The sequence below is a fragment of the Microcaecilia unicolor genome, chromosome 13 (assembly GCF_901765095.1).
Source record: "Microcaecilia unicolor chromosome 13, aMicUni1.1, whole genome shotgun sequence".
NCBI lineage: Eukaryota > Metazoa > Chordata > Amphibia > Gymnophiona > Siphonopidae > Microcaecilia > Microcaecilia unicolor.
Genome location: NC_044043.1, coordinates 20738637 through 20764098, shown reverse-complemented (window position 1 = coordinate 20764098; position 25462 = coordinate 20738637). Strand labels below are relative to the sequence as shown.

At 46.3% G+C, this 25462-nt stretch overlaps 1 protein-coding gene across 7 annotated transcripts in view; it reads left to right on the top strand.

The window, feature by feature from the left end:
• ELN (elastin) overlaps nucleotides 1-25462 on the top strand; it is a 535722-nt gene that overhangs the window by 269844 nt on the left and 240416 nt on the right. For all 7 annotated transcript variants that reach the window (XM_030186281.1, XM_030186283.1, XM_030186277.1 and 4 more), the window contains exons 5-7: nucleotides 13410-13640; nucleotides 14349-14387; nucleotides 14923-14988. In XM_030186281.1, the coding sequence (XP_030042141.1) occupies nucleotides 13410-13640; nucleotides 14349-14387; nucleotides 14923-14988 (336 nt within the window). The remainder of the gene's footprint in view (nucleotides 1-13409; nucleotides 13641-14348; nucleotides 14388-14922; nucleotides 14989-25462) is intronic.

Below are 25462 nucleotides of genomic sequence, written 5' to 3'. Positions count from 1 at the left end.
CGTGGTCTCTGTGGAAGAGCCGAGGGCCGAGATGCTCGAGGTCCTCAACTATCCATCACCACCTAGAGAGTCCTCCACGGTACCGCTGCACATTGTCCTCAAGGAGACACTGCTTCGGAACTGGATGCGACCGTTAACTAATCCCACCATTCCCAAGAAAGCAGAGTCCCAGTACAGGATCCACTCTGACCCAGAGTTTAATGCGGCCACAATTGCCCCATGACTCGGCGGTCATGGATTCTGCTCTCAAGAGGGCACGGAGTTCGAGGGATACCGCCTCGGCGCCCCCGGGGCGGGAGTCTCGCACTCTGGACTCGTTTGGGAGGAAGGCCTACCATCCTCCATGCTCGTGACCCGCATCCAGTCATACCAGCTCTGTATGAGCATCCACATGCGGAACAATGTGAAGCAGCTGGCGGACCTGGTCGATAAGCTCCCGCCGGAGCAGTCAGGAGGTGGTCAGGCAGCTGAAGGCGTGCAGAAAGTTCCTGTCCAGGGGTATCTATGACACCTGTGACGTGGCGTCTCGTGCTGCGGCCCAAGGTATCGTGATGCGCAGGCTCTCATGGCTGCGTGCCTCGGACCTGGACAACCGCACCCAGCAGAGGCTGGCCGACGTCCCTTGCCGGGGGGATAACATTTTTGGTGAGAAGGTCGAGCAGCTGGTGGACCAACTGCATCAGCGGGAAACCGCCCTCGACAAGCTCTCCCACCGGGCGCCTTCAACATCCACCTCAGCAGGTGGACGTTTTTCCCGGGCCCGGCAGGCTGCACCCTATTCTTTTGCAAAGCGTAGGTACAACCAGCCGGCCCGAAGGCCTCGTCAGGCACAGGGACAGACCCAGCGCGCTCGTTCTCGTCAACAGCGTGCGCCTAAGCAGCCCCCTGCGCCTCCACAGCAAAAGCCGGGGACGGGCTTTTGACTGGATCCACGGGAACATAGCCGCCCTCAAAGTGTCCGTACCGGACGATCTGCCGGTCGGAGGGAGGTTAAAATTTTTCACCAAAGGTGGCCTCTCATAACCTCCGACCAGTGGGTTCTCCAAATAGTGCGGTGCGGATACGCCCTGAATTTGGCCTCCCTGCCTCCAAATTGTCCTCCGGGAGCTCGATCTTTCAGCTCCCATCACAAGCAGGTACTTGCAGAGGAACTCTCCGCCCTTCTCAGCGCCAATGCGGTCGAGCCCGTACACCCGGGCAGGAAGGGCAGGGATTCTATTCCAGTACTTCCTTGTGGAAAAGAAAACAGGGGGGATGCGTCCCATCCTAGACCTGAGAGGCCTGAACAAATTCCTGGTCAAAGAAAAGTTCAGGATGCTTTCCTTGGGCACCCTTCTGCCAATGATTCAGAAAAACGATTGGCTATGTTCCCTGGATTTAAAGGACGCATACACTCACATCCCGATACTGCCAGCTCACAGACAGTATCTCAGATTCCGCCTGGGCGCACAGCACTTTCAGTATTGTGTGCTGCCCTTTGGGCTCGCCTCTGCCCCACGAGTGTTTACAAGTGCCTCGTGGTGGTAGCGGCCTACCTACGCAAGCTGGGAGTGCACGTGTTCCCATATCTCGACGATTGGCTGGTCAAGAACACCTCGGAGGCGGGAGCCCTCCGGTCTATGCAGTGCACTACTCGACTTCTGGAGCTGCTGGGGTTTGTGATAAATTACCCAAAGTCCCATCTCCAGCCAACACAGTCTCTGGAATTCATAGGAGGTCTGCTGAATGCCCAGACAGCTCAGGCCTACCTTCCCGAAGCGAGGGCCACCAATCTCCTGGCCCTGGCCTCGCAGACCAGAGCGTCTCAGCAGGTCACAGCTCGGCAGATGTTGAGACTTCTGGGTCATATGGCCTCCACAGTTCATGTGACTCCCATGGCTCGTCTTCACATGAGATCTGCTCAATGACCCTAGCTTCCCAGTGGTTCCAAGCCACCGGGAATCTAGAAGATGTCATCCGCCTCTCCACCAGTTGCCGCACTTCACTGCTCTGGTGGACCATTCGGACCAATTTGACCCTGGGACGTCCATTCCAAATTCGCAGCCCACGAAAGTGCTGACGACGGAATGCGTCTCGCCTGGGGTGGGGAGCTCATGTCGATGGGCTTCACACCCAGGGTCTGTGGTCCCTCCAGGAAAAAGGATCTGCAGATCAACCTCCTGGAGCTCCGAGCGATCTGGAAACGCACTGAAGGCTTTCAGAGATCGGCTGTCTACCAAATTATCCAAATTCGGACAGACAATCAGGTTGCAATGTATTACGTCAACAAGCAGGGGGGCACCGGATCTCGCCCCCTCTGTCAGGAAAGCCGTCGGGATGTGGCGTTGGGCGTGCCGGTTCGGCATGCTTCTCCAAGCCACGTACCTGGCAGGCGTAAATAACAGTCTGGCCGACAGACTGAGCAGAGTCATGCAACCGCACGAGTGGTCGCTCCATTCCAGAGTGGTACGCAAGATCTTCCGAGAGTGGGGCACCCCCTCGGTGGACCTTTTCGCCTCTCGGACCAACCACAAGCTGCTCTGTTCTTTTCCAGACTTCAGACACCACGGCAGGCTAGCGTCAGATGCCTTTCTCCTTCATTGGGGGACCGGCCTCCTGTATGCTTATCCTCCCATACCTTTGGTGGGGAAGACCTTACTGAAGCTCAAGCAAGACCGTGGCACCATGATTCTGATCGCGCCCTTTTGGCCTCGTCAGATCTGGTTTCCTCTTCTTCTGGAGTTGTCCTCCGAAGAACCGTGGAGATTGGAGTGTTTTCCGACTCTCATCTCGCAGAACGACGGAGCGTTGTCTGCACCCCAACCTTCAATCCCTGGCTCTCACGGCCTGGATGTTGAGGGCGTAGACTTCGCTGCGTTGGGTCTGTCTGAGGGTGTCTCCCATGTCTTGCTTGCCTCTAGAAGGATTCCACTAAAAAGAGTTACTTTTCAAGTGGAGGAGGTTTGTCGTTTGGTGTGAGAGCCAGGCCCTAGAACCTCGTTCTTGTCCTGCACAGAACCTGCTTGAATACCTTCTGCACTTATCAGAGTCTGGTCTCAAGACCAACCTCAGTAAGGGAATCACCTTAGTGCGATTAGTGCTTACCATTATCGTGTGAAGGTAAAGCCATCTCTGGAGAGCCTTTAGTAGTTCGATTCATGAGAGGCTTGCTCTTGTCAAAGCCCCCTATCAAGCCTCCCACAGTGTCATGGGATCTCAACGTCGTCCTCACCCAGCTGATGAAACCTCCTTTTGAGCCACTGAATACCTGCCATCTGAAGTACTTGACCTGGAAGGTCATTTTCTTGGTGCAGGTTACTTTCAGCTCGTAGGGTCAGTGAGCTTCAAGCCCTAGTAGCTCACGCTCCATATACCAAATTTCATCATAACAGAGTAGTGCTCCGCACCCACCCAAAGTTCCTGCCGAAGGTGGTGTCGGAGTTCCATCTTAACCAGTCAATTGTCTTGCCAACATTTTTCCCCGGGCGCCGATACCCGCCTGCTGAACGTCAGTTGCACACATTGGACTGCAAGAGAGCATTGGCCTTCTACTTGGGGCGGACACAGCCCCACAGACAGTCCGCCCAATTGTTTATTTCTTTCGACCCTAACAGGCTAGGGGTCGCTGTCGGGAAACGCACCATCTCCAATGGCTAGCAGATTGCATTTCCTTCACTTACGCCCAGACTGGGCTGGCTCTTGAGGGTCATGTCACGGCTCATAGTGTTAGAGCCATGGCAGCGTCGGTGGCCCACTTGAAGTCAGCCACTATTGAAGAGATTTGCAAGGCTGCGACGTGGTCATCTGTCCACACATTCACATCACATTACTGCCTCCAGCAGGATACCCGACGCGACAGTCGGTTCGGGCAGTCGGTGCTGCAGAATCTGTTTGGGGTGTAAATCCAACTCCACCCTCCAGGACCCGATTTATTCTGGTCAGGCTGCACTCTCAGTTAGTGTTCTTCGTAGGTCAATTTTCTGTTGTACCCTCGCCGTTGCGAGGTCAATTGACCTGGGTTCTTGTTTTGAGTGAGCCTGAGAGCTAGGGGATACCCCAGTCGTGAGAACAAGCAGCCTGCTTGTCCTCGGAGAAAGTGAATGATACATACCTGTAGCAGGTGTTCTCCGAGGACAGCAGGCTGATTGTTCTCACCTACCCTCCCTCCTCCCCTTTGGAGTTGTGTGTTCATCCTTCTTTTGCTAGTCATTCAACTGGCGGGAGCGGTCGCGCACGGGCGGGAAGACGGCCGCACATGCGCGGTGGGCGTGCCCTGCATGCCGACCGTCCCGCGAAGCTTTTTCCGGTTGGTGGGGGCTGCCAGCGGACGTCACCCAGTCGTGAGAACAATCAGCCTGCTGTCCTCGGAGAAACACCTGCTACAGGTATGTATCATTCACTTTGTTGCTGGATGTTGAGAGCCTAGAATTCGCTTCCTTGGGTTTTTGGAGGGTGTCTCCCGGGTCTTGCTGGCTGCCAGGAAGGATTCCACTAAGAGGTGCTATTCTTTTAAATGGAGGAGGTTTGCCATCTGGTGTGACAGCAAGGACATAGATCCCCTTTCTTTTCCTACACAGACTCTGCTTGAATACCTTCTACACTTCTCAGAGTCTGGTCTCAAGACCGTAAGGGTTCACCTCAATGCAATAATTCTTATCATCAGCATGTAAAAGGTAAGCCTATCTCTGGACAGCCTTTAGTTGTTTGCTTCATGAGAGGTTTGCTTTTGTCAAAGCCCCCTGTCAAACCTCCACCAATGTCATGCGATCTTCTCACCCAGCTGATGAAAACTCCTTTTGAGCCACTGAATTTCTGCCATCTGTACTTGACCTGGAAGGTCATTTTCTTGGTGGCTGCTACTTCAGCTCGTAGGGTCAGTGGAGCTTCAGACCTTAGTAGTGGATGCACCGTATACTAAGTTTCATCACAACAGAGTATGCACCCTAAGTTCCTACCGAAGATTTCCATCTAAACCAATCAGTTGTTTTGCCAATATTCTTTCCCAACCTCATGTCCATCCTGGCGAAAGCAGCTTGCACACCTTGACTGCAAGAGAGCGTTGGTCTTATACTTGGAGCGGACAAAGCCCTATAGACAGTCCGCCCAGTTGTTTGTTTCTTTTGATCACAACAGGATGGGGGTCGCCATCGGGAAATGCACCATATCCAGTTAGATAGCAGATTGCATTTCCTTCACTTGTGCCCAGGCTTGGCTGACTTGGGAGGCCCATGTCACGGCTCATAATGTCAGAGCCCTGGCCGCGTAGGTAGCCCACTTGAAGTCAGCCTCCATTGAAGAGATTGCAAGGCCTGCAACATGGTCCAGTCCACAAATTCACATCTCACTACTGCCTGAGCAGGATACCTGATGCGACAGTCGGTTTGGGCAGTCAGTTGTTGCAGAATCTGTTTTGGGTCTAGAATCCACCCTCCTGGTTCCGTTTATTCTGTTCCAGGCTGCACTGTCAGCTAGTTGTATATAGTTTCAGGTTAATCTGCATTGTCTTCGCCGTTGCGAGGCACAATTGACCATTGTTTGTTGTTTTGGGTGAGCCTGGATGCTAGAGATTCCCCACTTGTGAGAATTGTAAGCCTGCTTGTTCTCAGAGAAAGCGAAGATACTTAGCTGTAGCAGGTATTCTCTGAGGACAGCAGGGCTTCATATTCTCACAGTCCCACCTACCTCACCGTGGAGTTGTCCTTTTTATATTTTTATTTGGTATTTTGCTTTTGTATTAAATTGAGCCAGCGAGTTTGCGCGTGCAGGCGGGGAAGGCACTCTTGCATGCACACTGGAGTGCTGCTTGCTCTCCAAAAGCTCTCTTTTTTTCTATGGCATATTGCTGAACCGGGCATTGTGGGGACGGCGTCTACCCACTTGTGAGAATATGAAGCCTGCTGTCCTGGAGAATACCTGCTACAGGTAAGCATCTTCACTTTTCTGGCCAACAGCTTTAAAACACAAAACAATCACCTTCTCCTGGCTATTTAGGAGAAATACATTTCATGAAATAATTCCGTTCACAGGCTTAGAAACCCACTAAGAGAGAGAGAGAGATTTAAGTAGCCACCCTCTGGACCAACTCCATCCTGTTTATCATTTTGAAAGTGTGGTCTCCCATCCTGTTTATCATTTTGAAAGTGGTGGTCTCCAGAATTCTAAATGAGGTCTCACCAGAGTCTTATACAGGGGCATCATCACCTCCTTTTCCTACTGGCCATTCCTTTTCCTATGCACCCAAGCATCCTTCTAGCTTTTGCCGTCACTTTTTCTACCTGATAGAAATGATAATGAGCTTGCGGAGCTATTGTTAGAAATATGTAATTTATCCTTAAAATCGAACATAGTACCGGAAGATTGGAGGGTGGCCAATGTAACACCGATATTTTAAAAAAGGTTTCCAGAGGAGATCCAGGAAATTATAGACCGGTGAGTCTGACGTCGGTGCCTGGCAAAATGGTAGAGACTATTAAGAACAAAATTACAGAGCATATTCAAAAGCATGGATTAATGAGACAAAGTTAACATGGATTTAGGGAAGGGAAATCTTGCCTCACCATCTACTACATTTCTTTGAAGGGGTGAACAAATATGTGGATGAAGGGGAGCCGGTTGATATTGTGTATCTGGATTTTCAGAAGGCATTGACAAAGTAACTTCATGAAAGACTCCAGAGGAATTGAGAGTCATGGGATAGAGGCAGTGTTCTATTGTGGATAAAAAACGTGAAAAGATAGAAAACAGAGAGTAGGGTTAAATGGACAGTATTCTCATGGAGAAGGGTAGTTAGTGGGGTTCCCCAGGGCTCTGTGCTGGACGCTGCTTTTTAACATATTTATCAATGACCTAGAGATGGAGTAACTAGTGAGGGTAATTAAATTTGCTGATGACACAAAGTTATTCAAAGTCGTTAAATCGGGGGAGATTCTGAAAAATTACAAGCGGACCTTACGAGACTGGGAGATTGGGCGCTTAAATGGCAGATGACATTTAATGTAGCAAGTGCAAAGTAATGCATGTGGGAAAGAGGAACCCAAATTATAGCTATGTCATGCAAGGTTCCACGTTAGGAGTCACAGACCAAGAGAGGGATCTAGTGGTCGTCGTTGATGATTCGTTGAAACCTTCGCTCAATGTGCTGCTGCGGCTAAGAAAGCAAATAGAATGTTAGGTATTATTAGGTGTCAGACTCCTGCTCCTCTCCGGGCTGTCTGCGCTCTAGTTGCACCTCTCCGTGCTGTCTACAATCCAGCCGCACCTCTCCGTGCTGTCTGTACTCCAGCCGCACCACTGTCAGACTCCTGCTCCTCTCTCGGGCTGTCTGCTCTCTAGTTGCACCTCTCCGTGCTGTCTACCATCCAGCCGCACCTCTCCGTGCTGTCTGCAATCCTTGCAAGTTATGCAAACCTCCCTCAGGCTTACACAGTTGTGTTCTCTCCAGCCGTAGCCCACCCCCTAGTTCAACCCCTACCGGCTACTGGCAAGTATCTGTTTCCTGGTGGAGTCCCACTCCTCATAGACTACCGCCTGGTTCTTTCCAGTCCGGCTATTAAGTCCCAGACCAGGCCTCTGGACCGGGACCTGTTCCTGGCACAGGCCCCTTTCTTTAGAGTCTCTATTCAGAATCAAATGCTTATCACACAGTTCAGCTTTCTCAAGCAACACTATAAAGTTCCAAGTTTCCCCTACGGTATGAATTCCTCTAGGTTTAGCACTGCATACTGCTACACCTAGGACCCACCTCCCTCATTTGTCAGCACTAACTCCTGACAACCACCCACCGGGTTTAAAGAATTCATACCTTTTGTTATCCAGTACACACAGCCCTCTTCTCCTCCCCTGATGGCCCTGAGCAAATGCTGAGATATCCATTTCTTCTGTTTCCCCTCCCCTTCCCCCCCCTTGCCAATCCATCTGTTCCACCACTCCCTTCTCCCACAGGTGTTCCTCATCCCCTCCCTCTGACTTCATCTCCAATCAACTCCTCCCCCTCTCCCCCTTCCTGAGCGAGACTTCTCTCCCACTCGCTTCCTGCTCAGCTCGGGCTTCTGGGACTTGTAGTTCTTATAGTCCCACTCTTTCTTCTTTTGATCCCTGGCGGGCACAGATAGCCCTTTCCTCCACCACCCCTCCGGTTTGCCACCCCCTTTCTCACATAGGAAAGGAATGGAAAACAAAAATGAGGATGTTATAATGCCTTTGTATCGCTCCATGACCGCACCTCGAATATTGTGTTCAATTCTGGTCACCGCATCTCAAAAAAGATATAGTGGAATTAGAAAAGGTGCAGAGAAGGGCGACGAAAATGATAAAGGGGATGGGACAACCAGGGCCGTGCCTAGGGTCTCTGGCGCCCCCCTGCAGACTATCAGTTGGCGCCCCCCCCCCCCCCCCCCGGACCTGCCTGGCTCCAAGGCGCGTGGAAGAGTGTGAACAGTGTACATTATATTGCTTTTGTCATAGCCATGCTGGTTTAAGCTACTTGCATAGGTTACTTTTATTTATCTTTCTCCATTGAGCACTGCTTGTGTAATGTGGCAGAAGTAATTTGTGATTTACTACTTACTGAGAGAACTGTTAACTATTTAAAGGCTGACAGAGGCATTTTCTATGTGTGTTAGTTTTGTAAAGCTGTTCTTTTCATAACATCTGCTCTGAAGCTTTCACAGTGTCCTTGCTATTTGTTTTAAATTGGAGTCTGAGTTTCTGCTGATAAGAACAAAAGTACTAACCCGCTTTCTTTAAAGCTGATCTAAGGTGGGCAGCTGAGTGGATACCATAACAGTTTTACAGCCACTCTGATTTGTTTACAGAAACATGGCAGACAGCATTTTGGATCAATATACTTGGGTCTTAGCTAGCCTTGCAGAACTACGCTTTAGCATTTAATGTGTGTGTGAAATCTCTCTATATAAAACGCACTTCCAACGTTCTATGAAGCCTCTCTTAGCCAAAAGTGAAGGGGGTGAGATCGCACTGTGTCTGCCCCGCCCACGCGTCAAACGTGATGACGTCGAGGGCGGAGCAATGACACTCACCCAATCGCATCGCTCGGCAGCGAAGCGTCAGGGAAGGAGGCGGCGCTCTCGACGTCTAGCCTTCCCTTCGCTGTGTTCCGCCTTCTTCTGACGTCAAGGATGACGTCAAAAGAAGGCGGAACACAGCGAAGGGAAACCTAGACGTCGGGAGCGCCGCCTCCTTCCCTGACGCTTCGCTGCCGGAACCGCCACGGAGGTAAATTTTAAAAGAAGAAAAAACAAAAGGGATGCATGGATGCGAAGGGGGGGGGGGCATGGATGCGAAGGGGGGGGGGGAGAAGAGGGCGGGCCAGGCTAGGACATGGGAGCGACAGGAGCATGGATGCGAGGGGGGGGCATGGAAGGGAGAGAGGGGACTTGCTGGAAAAGGATGAATGGAGGCGGCAGGGGACAGAGGAGCATGGATGGGCATGGATTGGGAGGGCAGGGCTCAGGGACAGGGGAATTGCTGGATAGGGATGAATGGAAGGGACAGATGGGCATGGATGGATATGGATTGCAGGACAGGCCTCAGGCAGAGAGGGGAAATGCTGGATAGGGATGAATGGAGGGGGCAGGTGACAGAGTAACATGGATGGCCATGGATTGGGAGGGCAGGGCTCAGGGAAAGGGGAATTGCTGGATAGGGATGAATGGAGGGGACAGATGGGCATGGATGGATATGGATTGCAGGGCAGGCCTCAGGCAGAGAGGGGAAATGCTGCAAAGGGATGAATGGAGGGGGCAGGGGACAGAGGACCATGGATTGCAGGGCAGGCCTCAGGCAGAGAGGGGAAATGCTGGATAGGGATGAATGGAGGGGGCAGGTGACAGAGTAACATGGATGGCCATGGATTGCAGGGCAGGCCTCAGGCAGAGAGGGGAAATGCTGGAAAGGGATGAATGGAGGGGGCAGGGCACAGAGGACCATGGATGGCCACACACACACACTCTCTATCACACTGTGTCTCACATACACACTTGCACACACTCTCATTCTCACACACACACTCTCTCACAAACACACTCACACCCAGACTCACTCTCTCTCTCACACACTCACACTTTCACTGACTCTCAAACTCTCACTCTCACTCTCACATACACTCTCCCAAACATACACACTCCGAGGAAAACCTTGCTAGCGCCCGTTTCATTTGTGTCAGAAACGGGCCTTTTTTACTAGTTCATACATAAAATACTTGTTTTCAGCGTGCAAGATGATAGTGCCAGAGGCAGGAGCAAGTGGGAATTGCTCCTGCCTCATTTAAAGTATGGGTTCCCAATAGACACTAGGGACTTAAAAAAAAACAAACAAAACAGAGCCAGGTTGGATGGGAGGGGTGAGTGGGAGGGAGATCAGGGCCGATACAGACCGCTGGCAATTTCAACTTAAAAGACATCCCTTCCTGTCAATGCCTGAGCCAAATCGACACAGGTATCCCCACTAACTATTTACCGATTTTGAGAACACAGGGAACTTCACTAGATTTAAAAAGTAACCAAATCCAAATGTACAAATGTTGATTTCAGAAGCTCCATCAAGAACACGAAACAAACAAATGTGGGGAAGATCCTGGATAGAAAGTAAATAGAGATTTTCAGCAGTTTTCCTTACCTGCGCTCTTGGTTTTGGAGAGTAAAGGACACCCTCGCGTCTGCCACCTGCTTGTAAAACAAATAAATCTGTTCTCCTCGTCATCATCGAGCCTCACTGTGTCCCGCCCTTGCGGAAATAGGAAGTTACCTCAGAGGAGGGCGGGACACAGTGAGGCCCGATGATGACGAGGAGAACAGATTTATTTGTTTTACAAGCAGCTGGGCAGACGCGAGGCGCTGCCTTCAACTTGGCTTCACAAAAACAATTTTTAAAGGTAGGTGGGAGGCGGAGCAGCGGGAGCGGTAAGGCGGGGCAGCACCGCAGCGGCGCCCTTGAAGGCACAGCGCCCCCCTGCGGTGCTTACCTGGCTTACCGTGTTGGCACGGCCCTGGGGACAACTTCCCTATGGGGAAAGGCTAAAGCGGCTAGGGCTCTTCAGCTTGGAGAAAAGGTGGCTGAGGGGAGATATGATAGAAGTCTATAAAATAATGAGTGGAGTTGAACGGATAGATGTGAAGCGTCTGTTCACGCTTTCCAAAAATACTAGGGGGTATGCGATGAGGGTATGCAATGAAGCTACAAGGTAGTAAATTTAAAACGAATCGCAGAAAATCTTTCTTCACTCAACGTGTAATTAAACTCTGGAATTCGTTGCCAGAGAATGTGGTAAAGACGGTTAGCTTAGCGGAGTTTAAAAAGGTTTGGATGGCTTCCTAAAGGAAAAGTCCATAGACTGTTATTAAATGGACTTGGGGAAAATCCACTATTTGTGGTATAAGCAGTATAAAATGTTTTGTACATTTTTGGGATCTTGCAGGGTATCTGTGACCTGGATTGGCCACTGTTGGAAACTGGATGCTGGGCTTGATGGACCTTTGGTCTGTCCCAGTATGGCAATAATTATGTACTTATGGTTAGCTTAGCAGAGTTTAAAAAGGTTTAGATGGCTTGCTAAAGGAAAGTCCATAGACCATTATTAAATTGGACTTGGGGAAAATTCACTAATTCTGGGATAAGCAGCATAAAATGTTTTGTACTTTTTGGGGATCTTGCCAGGTATTTGTGACCTGGGTTGGCCACTGTTGGAAACTGGATGCTGGGCTTGATGGACCTTTGGTCTGTCCCAGTATGGCAATACTTATGTACTTATGGGACATCTCATGAGTTACTTAGTATTACATTAAAACAAATCAGAGAAAATATTTTTTTCACTCAACGTATAGTTAAGCTCTGAAACTCCTTGCTGGAGCAATCAGTAAAAGCAGTTAATGTACCTGGGTTTAAAAAAGGGTTGGACAAATTCCTAGAGTAAAAGTCCATAAACCATTATTAAGGTAGATCTGGGAAAGCCACTTCTTATCCCTGAGGTTAATTAACAAGGAATCTTGCTAGTTTTTGGGACTGTCGGGTGCTTGTGATCTATACTAGCCTCTGGTGGAAACAGGATACTGGGCTACATGAACCCTTGGTCTGAACCATGTTGCATGTGTTTTGTGGAATGGCAGTGAGTGTATGTGTGTCTACAGTACTGGGAAGAGAACTCTATTGAGATATGTGCAGGGGTGTAGCCAGACTTCGGCAGGAGGGGGGGTCCAGAGCCCAAGGTGAGGGGGCACATTTTAGCCCCCCCCCGGCGCCACCGACACCCCCCCCCACCATTGCTGACACCCCATCCGCCATTGCCGACCCCCCGCCACCACCACCACCATCACCAACAACTTTCACTCCCCTCTGCCGACGACCCTCTCAACCCCCCCTCCTGCCGCCAACCCTCCCCCGCCGTCACCTACCTTTGCTGGCGGGGGACCCCAACCCCCGCCAGCTGAGGTCCTCTTCTTCCTTCATTCTTTTCTGAGTCTGACGTTGTATGCGCAGGACGTCAGACTCAGAAACAGAACGAAGGAAGAAGAGGACCTCTGCTGGCGGGGGTTGGGGTCCCCCACCAGCAAAGGTAGGCGATTGCGACGGTGGGTTGGCGGCGAGAGGGGGGTCCAGGGCCAAATCTACGGGGGCCCAGGCTCCCGTGGCCCCACGTAGCTACGCCCCTGGATGTGTGTGTGGAGCTGCCCATACTGTAATTGTTTTGTGGTATGCAGGAGACAGATCATAGGGTGTAAACTTTCACTGCTTTGGCCTGTGCTGTAATTAGCCTGAACTTAGTAATGGATAGGACCTAAAGCAGTTTCATTTATTTAAGAACATAAGAAAAGACACACAGTGACAGCCTAAGATCCATCAAGCCCAACATCCTGTTTCTGGCAGTGGCCAGTTCTGGTCTGTTTCTCAGAGCTCATTTCAAGGGATGAACAATGCCTCTCCGAAGTCCATCTTACATAGACTTTTCCTCCAGGAACTTGCCCAAACATCTTTTGAACTCTGCTATGTTAGCTGCCTTGATCACATTCCATGGCACCAGATTTCACAGCTTTAATTGGGGAAAGTTCACTGCTTATTTATGGGATAAGCAGCATAAAATGTATTGAACTTTTTCGGGATCTTGCCAGGTATTTGTGACCTGGATTGGCCACTGTTGGAAAAGGGATGCTGAGCTTGATGGACCTTTGGTCTGTCCCAGTGTGGCAAGACTTATGTACTAATTATTTGCTGTGTGATTTGCTTGAATATCACCCAATTTGATCGTAATTACTACTTACTACTACTTATCATTTCTATAGCGCTACCGGACGTATGCAGCACTTCACACTTGAACATGGAGAGACAGTCCTTGCTCAATACAGCTTACAATCTAATTATGACAGACAGACAGGACAAGTAAGGGATAATCTTTATGAAATTTCCTTTTTCGTTGGCAGGCATTGCAGTTCAGCCAGGTCTGATTCCTGGTGGTCTGGTTCCTGGCGGTCTGGTTCCTGGGGGTCTGGTTCCTGGCGGTTTGGGTCCTGGCGGTCTGGTTCCTGGTGGTCTGGTTCCTGGTGGTTTGGTTCCTGGTGGTCTGGTTCCTGGCGGTCTGGTTCCAGGTGGTCTACGACCGGGGGTCGTGCCTGGGGTTGCCCCTGGAGCTGCATATAAAGCTGCCAAAGCTGGTGAGTGAGCTTTTTCTTCCACTGTATCACACAAGTTATAGATTCAAACCTTGTAGTAAGGATATCTCTGTTCAAGGCATTAATAGCCCTTATTTGAACTATCACCTTTGTATTAATGCTTTGGTGGACATTTTGATTTCTCAGAGGCCTTGTTTGCTTCTGTTTTGTGGCCCCTGGTTATTTATGTTCTTCATAGCTATTTTGCAAAAAAAAAAAAAAAATCAATCTGACTACAAAAAATATGTTATACGGTTCCAAGGGACCAGTGCTTTTTTTCTCCACCTTCCTCTTGACATTCTTTTCTCTATTCTCTATAGTTTACTTCTCTTTCTCCTCTTCCTGTCTCCTCTATACCTTTTTCTTCATTCATCCTCTTCCTTCCTTCTTTCTCTCCTTTCCTCTCCAACCCTCTCTCTCCATTCTCTTTTCTTTCCTTCCCCTCTTCTCTGCTCTCTACCTCTTCATTCATTTTCTCACCTCTTCTCTTCCTTTTATTTTCACACATTTCTCATCCTTTCTTCTCACCCTTCCACTTCCCCTTCTGTTTACCCCTTTCCCATTCGTCCTTTCCTCTCCACTCTTCCCCCTCCTTTTCTTTCTACACCTTTCTCTTGTTATCCTCTTTTCCCTGCTTCTCCTTCCTCTTACCATCCTCTCTCCACGCTACCCCTTTTCCCTTTGTCTCATGTTTCACTCTTTCCTCTTCAGGTCTGATTTCGGGAGCAGGTACTGGAATTGGTGGAGTAGGTATGTGTTGGTCATCTTAATGCACCAAGATAAATAATCCAAGGGAAGACTGATGAAGGAGGGGATTATTGCACCAGTCTGTCTGTTTCTGTAGAGGGCACTGTAGACAATGGTGTACAAGTACTCACCATAGGGAAAGATGCAGGAGTCTGACTGTGGGGAAAGGTGCAGACACACTGACTGCACAGGATCTATAGGAAAGGGTGTAGGAGCGTTGGTGTGGGGAAGCTGTACAGGATCAGTGGATGAATGGGAGCAATGAGAGTACTAGGGATAGTGTCTCAGATGAGTCAGTTTGCCCATACCTCTGGCTGTGACTGAGCTTTGATGATGGTGTAGAACCCCTGATGATATAAAGAGTGGCTTTAGAATAGCTTATGAAATGGGACTCCTCAATTTTCTTTCTTTAGAGATTTGCAATTATTTTCTCAATTGTTTGGTGGTGCCCAAGGGGAAGACTTTCTTTGAGAAGCAGTACATTGTTTTTGTTTATGCTATCTTTTGCTCTTTCATAATTGTTTTGTTGCTTTGGCAGGTATTCCAGGTGTTCCAGGTGCTGCAGGTGTTCCACAAGTGGGAGTGAAGCCAGGGAAAGTACCAGGTACTGATGGGTTTCTAAAAGTGTAAGGTAGGGACACTGATTGTTGTAGACGAGTGAGTCATCTGAATAAGTGTGCCTTTTAGTTCTATAACAGTTTAGGTCCCATCTTTGTGACATTGCTAAGGATCCTCAATAAAGCACAGCTTTTCCACTGTTCTTGTATTATACTTGTAAAGAGCTCTTGCAGAAGTTCAATTTAATTTAATTTAATTTGGGCATTTATAGTCTGCTTAACTGTTAAGCTCTAGGCAGAGAATAATTTACTGTGAACAACAAGCACTAGGCAGGGAACATGACTGAATATTAAAGAAACAGTTACATAATAAACAAGGTTATGAAATAAAACAGTTTTGGCAGAAACAGGTTATGAAATGAAACAGTTTTGGCAGTGGGATTGCAGAGAGAAAACAAGATGGCTGCCGCACCAGACGGTTTTTGAAACGCTCCTGGCGTCTTTTGAGCAGAAATTACTTATTCTTCATTAGAAATGCCACACACAAAATGCAGAGGAGTGTTGAGAGTAGTGCCTCCACCTACTTCAACCTCCTCACCTGCCCAGGCGTCGTTGGAGCGTTTCTTCCCGGGTGTATCCAGGCTTCCACGGGGAGAGGATCCCATTGCGGAGGGGCCCGGAGGAGCGGACTCCCCGCCGGAAGAGGAAGTCTCCCTGTCTCCACCATCCACTTCGTTGATTCCTCCCAGCCCAGCGTCGAGAACGCCCCTGGTGGGAAACCCCATCGACACGGACGATGCATCGGGGGGGAAGACTGGTGAGGACCTAGGCACGCAATGACGATTCGGGGCACTGCAGGAAGTTTGTCCCCTGCAGTGCAGACCTCGGAGGTGACCCTACAAACTCTAAAGGTGATGCTAGACCGGATTACAACTACACTAATCCAGACGTCAGGTGATGTATTAAATTTAAATACTAAGTTTGAAGAGTTGAAAAATACTGTAGATTCTGTTAAAACTGATTTAACAACTCAAGTTCAAGCTATACAAAAAGAGGTGGCAACTCTAAATACCTTTAAAAATGTGGCTATTAAAGATTCTACGGACATCAGACGTAAAATAGAGCAAATTGAGAACTATAACCGGCGCCTAAACCTCCGTTTTTTGAATTTTCCATTAATAGCGGGGGTAACTCTGATAGAAACTTTTCGGAAATATATGGCTGAAATATTGAAAATTTCAGCAGAGGCAGTGCCCCCGCTAAATAAGATTTATCATATTCCTAAAGGTAGAAATGAAGCGCAAGGTCCGGAAAAAGATTCTTTGGACTTACAAAATATTTCTGATATTTTGGAGCAATCCTCTGATATTATATTGAACAGAACTACAATGATTGTATCAATGGTATTTGAGCAAGATTACAACATTTTAAGACTGTACTTTAAAAATTCTAAAGCTCTATTCTACAGTTCTAAGGTTTGGATATACCCAGACGTCACAAAATCAACCCAACAAAAAAGGAAGTTATTTCTTGCCTTAAAACAAAGTACAATAGATATAGGAGCTTCCTTTTTTTTAGCATATCCATGCAAGCGTGTAGTCAAACACGGTCTAACTAGATATACTTTCTTTTCACCGGAACATCTAAAGGAGTTTATAGAATTGAAACGAGTGAAATGAGTTGTAACCTGGATATGACAGCCTAGTCCCCTATGATTGAATATTGTTGGTAACTTCTCTAATTCTTTCTCTCTCTCCCACTTAGGGGTCTAAGGAAGGTATTATGATTATTATAGTACTATCAAAACATAAATTGTAGAATTCCTTTATATAGTGCCTAAACTGATATAAGCGATATTTTGAAGAATGTTATTATAATTTGTTTCTACCTGTATTTCTGTACAAGGTTTGTCCTTGAATATTGTAATTAAAGTATAAATAAAACAGTTTTGGCAGAAACAGGTTATGAAATAAACTACATCACAGCACAGAGGGTTCAGAGTACAGAACAAAGTCCAAATAGCCAAAGAAAGCAGTTAGAGCCTTCTAAATCGGGACAAAGTTTCTTTAATCACATAGCTTGGACAACAACCTTCCAAAGATGACCTGACACAGGCTGTGTTTCGGCGTGTAGCGCCTGCATCAGGGGTCGTAGGAATTGTAATATCTAAAAATGCAGTAGCAAGACTTGCTCCTTTGCACAAGTATTAGAGAGAAAAAAGCTGTCCCTTGATGCTAATACTTGTCCAAAGGAGCAAGTCTTGCTACTGCATTTTTAGATATTACATTAGATTTTGAATGCTTAAGAGCCTTCAAAATCTAATGTAATAGCTTTCTTTGGCTATTCTATATAATAATTCTCACCTCCAACAGGATGTGCCTGGGACCGTGCCTGCCGGAAGTGGTCTGCTAGGCAGGCACGCACTGACCTCAGTGACATCAGTGACAGACAATTTGGCAAAGCAAAACAATCTGAGTGCTGGCCATTAGGACACAGGGTTGATAGGAGAGTTTTAAAAGACTGAAGGAACCGAAAGTGTTAAATGGGGGGAGGGGGGGAGTTCTGAACGACTGAAAGACATGAACATTTGGGAAAGGAAAACAATTTGAATGCTGGCCATTAGGACACAGGGTAGATAGGAGAGTTTTAAAAGACTGAAGGAAAAAAAGTGTTAAACTGGAGAAGGGGGGGGAGTTGTGAATGACTGAAAGACATGCAAATTTGGGACAGGAAAACAATCTCAGTGCTGGCCATTAGCACACAGGGTACATAGGACAGTTTTAAAAGACTGAAGGAACCAAAAGAAATGAAAATTTACGAGAGGAACACAATCTGAATGCCGGGCATTTGTACACAGGGTAGATAGGACACTTTTTTTAAAGAATGAAGGACGTGAAAGTATTACATCTTGGGGGAGGGGTGAGGAGGAAAGCGGTGGGGTATCCGGATACTGGGCGTTCGGGGGAGGGGTGAGGAGGAAAGCGGTGGGGTATCCGGATACTGGGCGTTCGGGGGTACATAGACTTTTGAAAGCCTTAAGGAACCCAAAGTGTGGGAAGGAGGAGGAAAAAGAGGGGAGGGAACGGGGTGAAGGGCATTAGGAACAGGGGAAGGGGCCCTGTCACACACTCTCATTCTCACACACACACTGTCACACAGACAGTCTCACTCTGTCACACACCTGCACATTCACTCTGGCTCTCTCTCTCAAACATACACACTCCCAGGAAAACCTTGCTAGCGCCCGTTTCATTCGTTCCAGAAACGGGCCTTTTTTACTAGTATAAACTAAACTAAACAGCAACAGGATAAATCGTTACATAATCCTACATAAGCACACAACTATGGAACGCATTACCAAAAGCCGTGAAAACAACTTATGATCACCTAAACTTCCGGAAATCATTTTAAAAACTAACCTGTTCAAAAAGGCATACCCTACCGACCCAACTTAAATGCCTGTACCCTGTAACACAACGAAACCAAAGCTCATAATGGACATATAATAACTCTTCCTCTCTACGATTCTCTTCCTCTCTACAATTCCCTAATGTGTCTGTACACACGAACCTTATTCTACCACAACATTACTGTATTTGTTCATACCGGAATTGGTGAATGCCTTTACGGTACTATGTAAGCCACATTGAGCCTGCAAATAGGTGGAAAAATGTGGGATACAAATGTAACAAATAAATAAAATAATAAACAGTTAGGTAGTCTAGGATAAACAAATCTGGTCATGCAATGCAGGATAATATGAGGTGGACTGATAGTAAGAGAATTAGAAAATCTTCAAAATGATAGAGAGGATGGATCTGCTACTATAAGAGAAAAGGCTAAAGAGGTTAGGGATCGTCAGCTTGGAAAAGAGACGGCTGAGGGGGGATATGGTTGAAGTCTAGAAAATCCTGAGTGGTGTGGAGCGGGCGCAGGTGAATCAATTTTTCACTCATTCAAAAGATACAAAGACCAGGGGACACTCATTGAAATTTCATGAAATAGTTTTAAAACAAATAGGAGGAAATAATTTTTCACTCAAAGAATAGTTAAACTCTAGAATTAATTGCTAGAGGACGTGGTAATGGTGGTTAGCGTATCTGGGTTTCAAAAAGGTTTGGACAAGTTCCTGAAGGAAAAGTCCATAGTCTTTTATTGAGATGGACATAGGAGAAGCCACTGCTTGTCCTGGGATTGGTAGTGTGGAATGGTGCTACTAATTGGGTTTCTGCCAGGTACTTGTGACCTGGATTGGCCAATGCTAGAAGCAGGATACTGGACTAGATGGACATAATTCTTATGTTCTTAAGTACAATAGCAGGTTTACAAAAATTCAGTCATCTCTGAGACTAAGGAAGGTTGTTCAGCTGAACAAGTGGGTGATTCGAAGGAGTTTGATATAGTTTTGGCTTTGTATTTCTAAACCAGTTACACAGATTCTTAGTATTCCAAGTTTGGGACATGGTGAAGGTGTGTTACCCATGCTTTCTAAGCATAATAAGATAAAGCACTTATTCTACTCAGCAGGGGCAACAACCAACTAATTACCAAAAAAGCCCAACACTAGCATTACATGGCTATATTTTAAGATTCTAGTTCTATATAGCATAATGATTTCTCACTTCTCAATTACTCCCAACCTCAGCTGCAACTCGTTTCATATGGGGGACTAGCGTTGGGCTGTTTAGGTAATTAAACATAACAGGATGTACACTTACAAGACTTATTAACCTCAAAACACAGATATTGATGTACAATCCCATGACTTATTAACAGAACATAAATTTTGCCATAATTGCATGTATAAAGTCTTCTAGCTTATCTGGAGCTTTAGGAGAGAGGAAGCCCACCTCTTCAATGTCGCTTTCGGCACCTAACCATTGGACCTCTATCCAGGAAATCCAGATTGCCCCTGTTTGTGCCTTTCGTGCCACGCCTCCAGAGTCTCCAATCACGGCTGGGCACTACTCACACAATACAATCCTCTCAACCGGTACCTTAAGAACCAAACTGCTGGTAGTACTATTTAGACTGCAACAAAGACAAAAAGAGACCAAAGAAGCGCTTCCTGGGGTTAACACTGGTTTATTTAATTATCCAGAGATTAGGATAAAAAAATAAGAAAATAGTCAAGTATAGTCTAGTATAGAAAAGAGGAGAAAAACATGAAATGACAATGACAATGGAAATGGTCAGGTCAGGCTCTCGATCCCCTGGCATGGGGCAGATTGCACTATACACTGACCAAATTCTTATCTGGCAAAAGACATAATATATAGAACTTTCTTTCTCTTATAGTACAAAAGAGCAAGAGGGAGGGAGGGACTTTTCCCTCCTTAATTAGCATCTTGTAAATACAGTCAGGATACAGTCAGGATCTTTATGACAAAGGATGTGCAGGGCATATGTTTACATTTCTTTTAGAAGTTACATTTTGGTCTATTGTCATGAAGTGACAGGGTGTTTTTAGATTATTACCTCTCTTCTGGTCATACCTTCAAAAGAATATATTTCAGGTCTTTTGATCTTTTTGTTTTAGTATATTTCCTTATTCTTATTTATTATTCTAATTCTAAGAAGAGGAGGCAAGAGTTAATTACTTTCCTTTTTGGAGGTCATGTTTTCCCAAGCTTCTGATAGCCCAAGTCATTCTTATTCTAAAGACCAAAACTGCTTTCCTACAGATAGGGTGTTAGATTTCTCTCTTGCCTGCACAGATCCTATGTTGATATTATAACATGGGTTTTCTTTGTGTTCAAAGAGAACTATTGTTGCCTGTCATAAAACTATTGCCATTTGGCTCCAGAGATCCTTTCTTAAAGGAGTTCGATCTGCCTCTCCTTTGTGAGATGCAGTATGGATCTTTTGTGTTAGACAGAAAGATGTCTTCTGCAAGCGTTATGTGTTATGTCCTCTTACAGTTACAACAAAAAGAGTCTTTGAAGTGGCCTTTCCTCAAAGGACATGGGAAAGAAACTCTGTCTCTGGAATTCCCTTAGGCCATTCACACTTAGTGGGAGAAATTGTGGGTAAATCAGGTTTACAATTCACCTGACTTATGCAAGAGGAGGGAGAAAGGGTGGGGAGTGAATTGCTATTCCAGCAAAGCTGTTCATGATTCAGAAAGAAAAAATCCTTCAATTTTCTCTGTCCAAACATGTAGACAAATTCTGTGCAAAGAATATTGTAGGTCTTATTTATGCCTCTTCCAGGCCTTCTTTGTATCTACTCCAACACCCCAATTTGATTGACTGCATTTTTGTCCTTTAGATTGTAAGCTCCTTTGAGCAGGGACTGTCCTTCTTGTACAGCGCTGCGTAACCCTGGCAGCGCTTTAGAAATGTTAAATAGTAGTAGTAGTAGTAATATCTCCTAAAGAGAAAAGGGAGCATGCTAAAAAGAACACTCTTCTACAATTTGATCTTTAAAAATAGGAATCCTGAGGACTTTGAAATTCCCTGGCAGTCCATTGTGTCCACACAGGACATAGAAGGTCACAGCCCCCCATCTCTCTTCATAATTAGCCTGCACAGGGCTGTACAATAGCATATATTAGGCTATTACAGGGGTGCAACTCAGTTGGGTTTTGAGGATTTCTACAATAAATATGCATGAGATCAATTTACATACACTGGAGGCAATTCATGCAAATAAATCTTGTTCATATTTAATTATTTATTTATTGCATTTGTATCCCACATTTCCCACATATTTGCAGGCTCAATGGTGGCTTATTAAAGAAACAGTTACATAATAAACAAGGTTATGAAATAAAACAGCTTTGGCAGAACCAGGTTATGAAATAACCTGTTATTGGGGAAATCCTGAAAAACCCGTCTGGGTTGTAGACTCAAGGACCAACAATGAGCACCCCTGGGCTATGGGTCCCTGTCCAGAAGAGCGATAGTGAAACTGGTTCAGTCAACAGTATGAAAGAATAAGAGTTGCTTTAAATGTATCATGGTCAATATTCGTGGCAGAAGTACACAGATAATGCGACTTAATTTTCAACGGCATTATCCGATAAAACTACTGAAACTCTTTACCAGTATCCCAGTACTATCTGGGTGGTGTCAAGACAGAGCCAAAGAGCAGCCAGACGTTATCCTGGTACTGTGCAGTACCAAGACACAGGAGCCAGCTCTGTGGGTGCCAGTGGGTGCTGAGCTCCCCTAATATCGAGCAAGCTCTTTCACTTTCCAGGGAAAGGTAATTTGTTTTGTGATTGGCATCCCTAATCATTTTGAAATGTTGACACCTGTGTACCCAGAGAAAGTCCAATGGTTGCCTTATACCCAGATGTTTATCATCGGTATCTGCATGCGGCCTGGCACTGAATATTGGCTTATAAATTTAAAACGCTATGGTCAGCATTTGAAATTGAGAGACGTCAGAGATAATGTAAAGACTGAAGCAGAGCAGCTAGCTGAAATTTTTTTATGGTCAAGATTGATTTATTAAAAAGATGGGAGAGGATTGCAAGGACAAGCATTATGCTGCATAAGTACATAAGAACATAAGCATCGCCATACTGGGGCAGTATCCTTTTTCCAACAGTGGCCAATCCAGGTTACAAATGTCTAAAATATATCAAAAGAGTAAAACAGATTTTATGCTGTTTATTTTAGAAATAAGCAGTGGATTTCCCCAAGTCCATCTTAATAATGCCTTATGGACTTTTCGCTTAGGAAATTGTCCAAACCTTTTTAAAATCCTGCTAAGCTAACTGCTTTTACCACAGTCCTTGGCAATGAATTCCTGAGTTTAATTACACATTTAGCAAACAAATATTTTCTGTGATTTGTTCCCAATTTACTACTTAGTAGCTTTAGTGCTGTAGCTAAAACTGCTTGTTCTTCAGAAATCAGTGACTAGAAACCATACTGAGTATGCGCTGTTTCCAGAGCTGCCAAGGGCTGAACTAGGCGGGAGATTTAGCACCCGCCTCCACCCCACCAATAATGCTGCCCCGCCCACTCATCACCCAGCCCCGCCCACAGCAGCACCACCTGTAGCCTCTCCTTCCAGCGGCAGCAGGACAGGCCTTCCTAAAACATCATTTCCTGCTCACACTGGTCCCACAGCAGAAGGAAATGGCATTTTAGGAAGGCCTCTCCTGCTGCCACTGGAAGGGAGGCAGCTCAGCGGGAGATCCCAGTTCTTTGGTGGGATTGTGGAAGATGACCTGCAAAAGCATATATCCAGGATGTTGGGTCCCCTAGGAGCCCAGCTTTCTAAGTGTCACTGGGTGCTGAGCACCCTAGTATTGAGCAAGCACCTTCGTTGTGTCCCAGAGAGGTGTAATTTGTGTTGTGTTTTGACATCCCCAATCATTTTGTCATATTGGTGTTTATGTTGGCTCAGTGGTCTTTGGTCTGACTCAGCATAGTGTAATCTCATGATCTAGTTGTTTTTATTTCTGCAGGGTGAGTAGGCCAATGGTGTTTAAGGGGGTTTTCACTCTAATTTTCTGGCTTTCTCTGGACTGTCTGTATGATATCCTTGCACTGTCTGGTGGGTTGCTGCCCTCTAAAGGCAGAACTGATTTTACAACTTGGCTGAGCCCTTTCTCCCCACCACGGATTGAGATACGAGTCTTGGGGTGGTAAGTAGTGTAAACTGAAATTGTAACATGAAAATGACTTATAGATAAACTTAATATGTAGCTATGTTGTAAAGAAACATTTAGATTGTGCTGAGATGTCTGCTATGGCTATGAACCAAGAAGACAGAGGCTGCAGGATATTTTCCAAATTAGCCTGAGGCCCTCCCTTCAGGATTTTATTTTTCTTTCATCTAGATTTTCTATTGTTCTTTTCTCCCCATTTTGTTTGTTTTCCTATATTTTCAGTTACTTTCCTTTCTCATTTTGTCTTTTCTCTCTTTTCATCCTTCTGTGCCATTCCTCTTTCCCTCTGTGACTTCTAGGCACTCTCCGGACAACCCATCTTCAGCTTCCATCCCTCCTTCCAATTACTCTCCCTGCCTCTCACCCTTCCAGCGTTTTCCTTTCCCCTCCCCCACCTCCAGAAACTCTCCTCCACAGCCCAGCAATAAGGCCGTGCAAGGGCAGCTGTCAGAGGCATTCTCCTCCCTGACCTGTGCTTTGCAACTCTCACTGGCCCCGGGGCCCCCGGGCATTTTTTCCATCAGTTGCCAGGCCCCAAATCTTAGCCACTGAGTGATTTTCCATTTCGGAACCAGGAATTCGCAGGACAGAGATTATGATCATAACTAGACTGTTCTGTTTTAAGAATGCTTGCTTGGATGTGAAATAAGATCTACTGCAAAGGGATTATTCTTAGTCATTCATGTCAGGGTCAATGTATATCTATCTAGCGAATGCAGAAAAATGTACATATACCTCTACTTTCTATATATGATTATAACATTTTGGCGATTTGCCGAGATATGTGCACAATTCGATTCAAAACTATATAAATCGGAGAAACTTTTCTTCACCCAACGCACAATTAAACTCTGGAATTCGTTGCCAGAGAACGTGGTGAAGGCGGTTAGCTTAGCAGAGTTTAAAAAGGGGTTAGACGGTTTCCTAAAGAACAAGTCCATAAACCACTACTAAATGGACTTGGGAAAAATTCACAATTCCAGGAATAACATGTATAGAATGTTTGTACGTTGGGAAGCTCGCCAGGTGCCCTTGGCCTGGATTGGCCGCTGTCGTGGACAGGATGCTGGGCTCGATGGAACCTTGGTCTTTTCCCAGTGTGGCATTACTTATGTACTTTTGTACTAATTAATCAGTTAACTTGCTCTTAACCATCAATAACTGGGTACAAACAACCATTTATTAATGTTAATTGGCACTCGTTCAAATTTGTGGCGCATCTGGCTGCTCAATGTTCTATAAGGTAGGGCACCTAACTCCCATAGTACGCATTTCAAAAAGAGGTTGTGGCAATGGGAGGGGCACGGGCATGTCAGGGTGTCCGAAAGTTACACGCATAGTTATAAAATACTGCCTCAGTGCACCTAGCTTGGGTGCCAGCATTTACACCAAGTCTCGGAAGGTACACACCCTGTTAAAAGAATTTACCAATCATACTCATGAACACCACGAGACCAAGTCAGGCTTAAAGCAGGTTTTATTTCTTGCAAGGAGACAAATCCAGCATACCCTCATGAAGTTATCTGCCCTCCCCATACCTTCTTGTTTCTTATATACTTTTTTAGACTCTCATCTACATGAAGCTGTACATGAAGCATATCTTTTAAGCTTGGATGAACATGGTTACAGTTTTAGACCATTAGGAGGTTTTTACAAGCTAGCCAAAAAGCATATCTAAGAACATTCAGTTCTTCTTGTAACACACAAGGTCAGAAGCTGTTTCTTTTCTTATAATTTACACTTGTTTAGTATATGTTAAAATGATTAACTCAATAATTTCCCTACATGTCCCTCTAGTTTATCATTGCTACACTAGTAAAAGAGGCCCGTTTCCAACAGAAAGGAAACGGGCGCTAGCAAGGTTCCAGGGCCCCCTCCCTACCTCCCTCCGT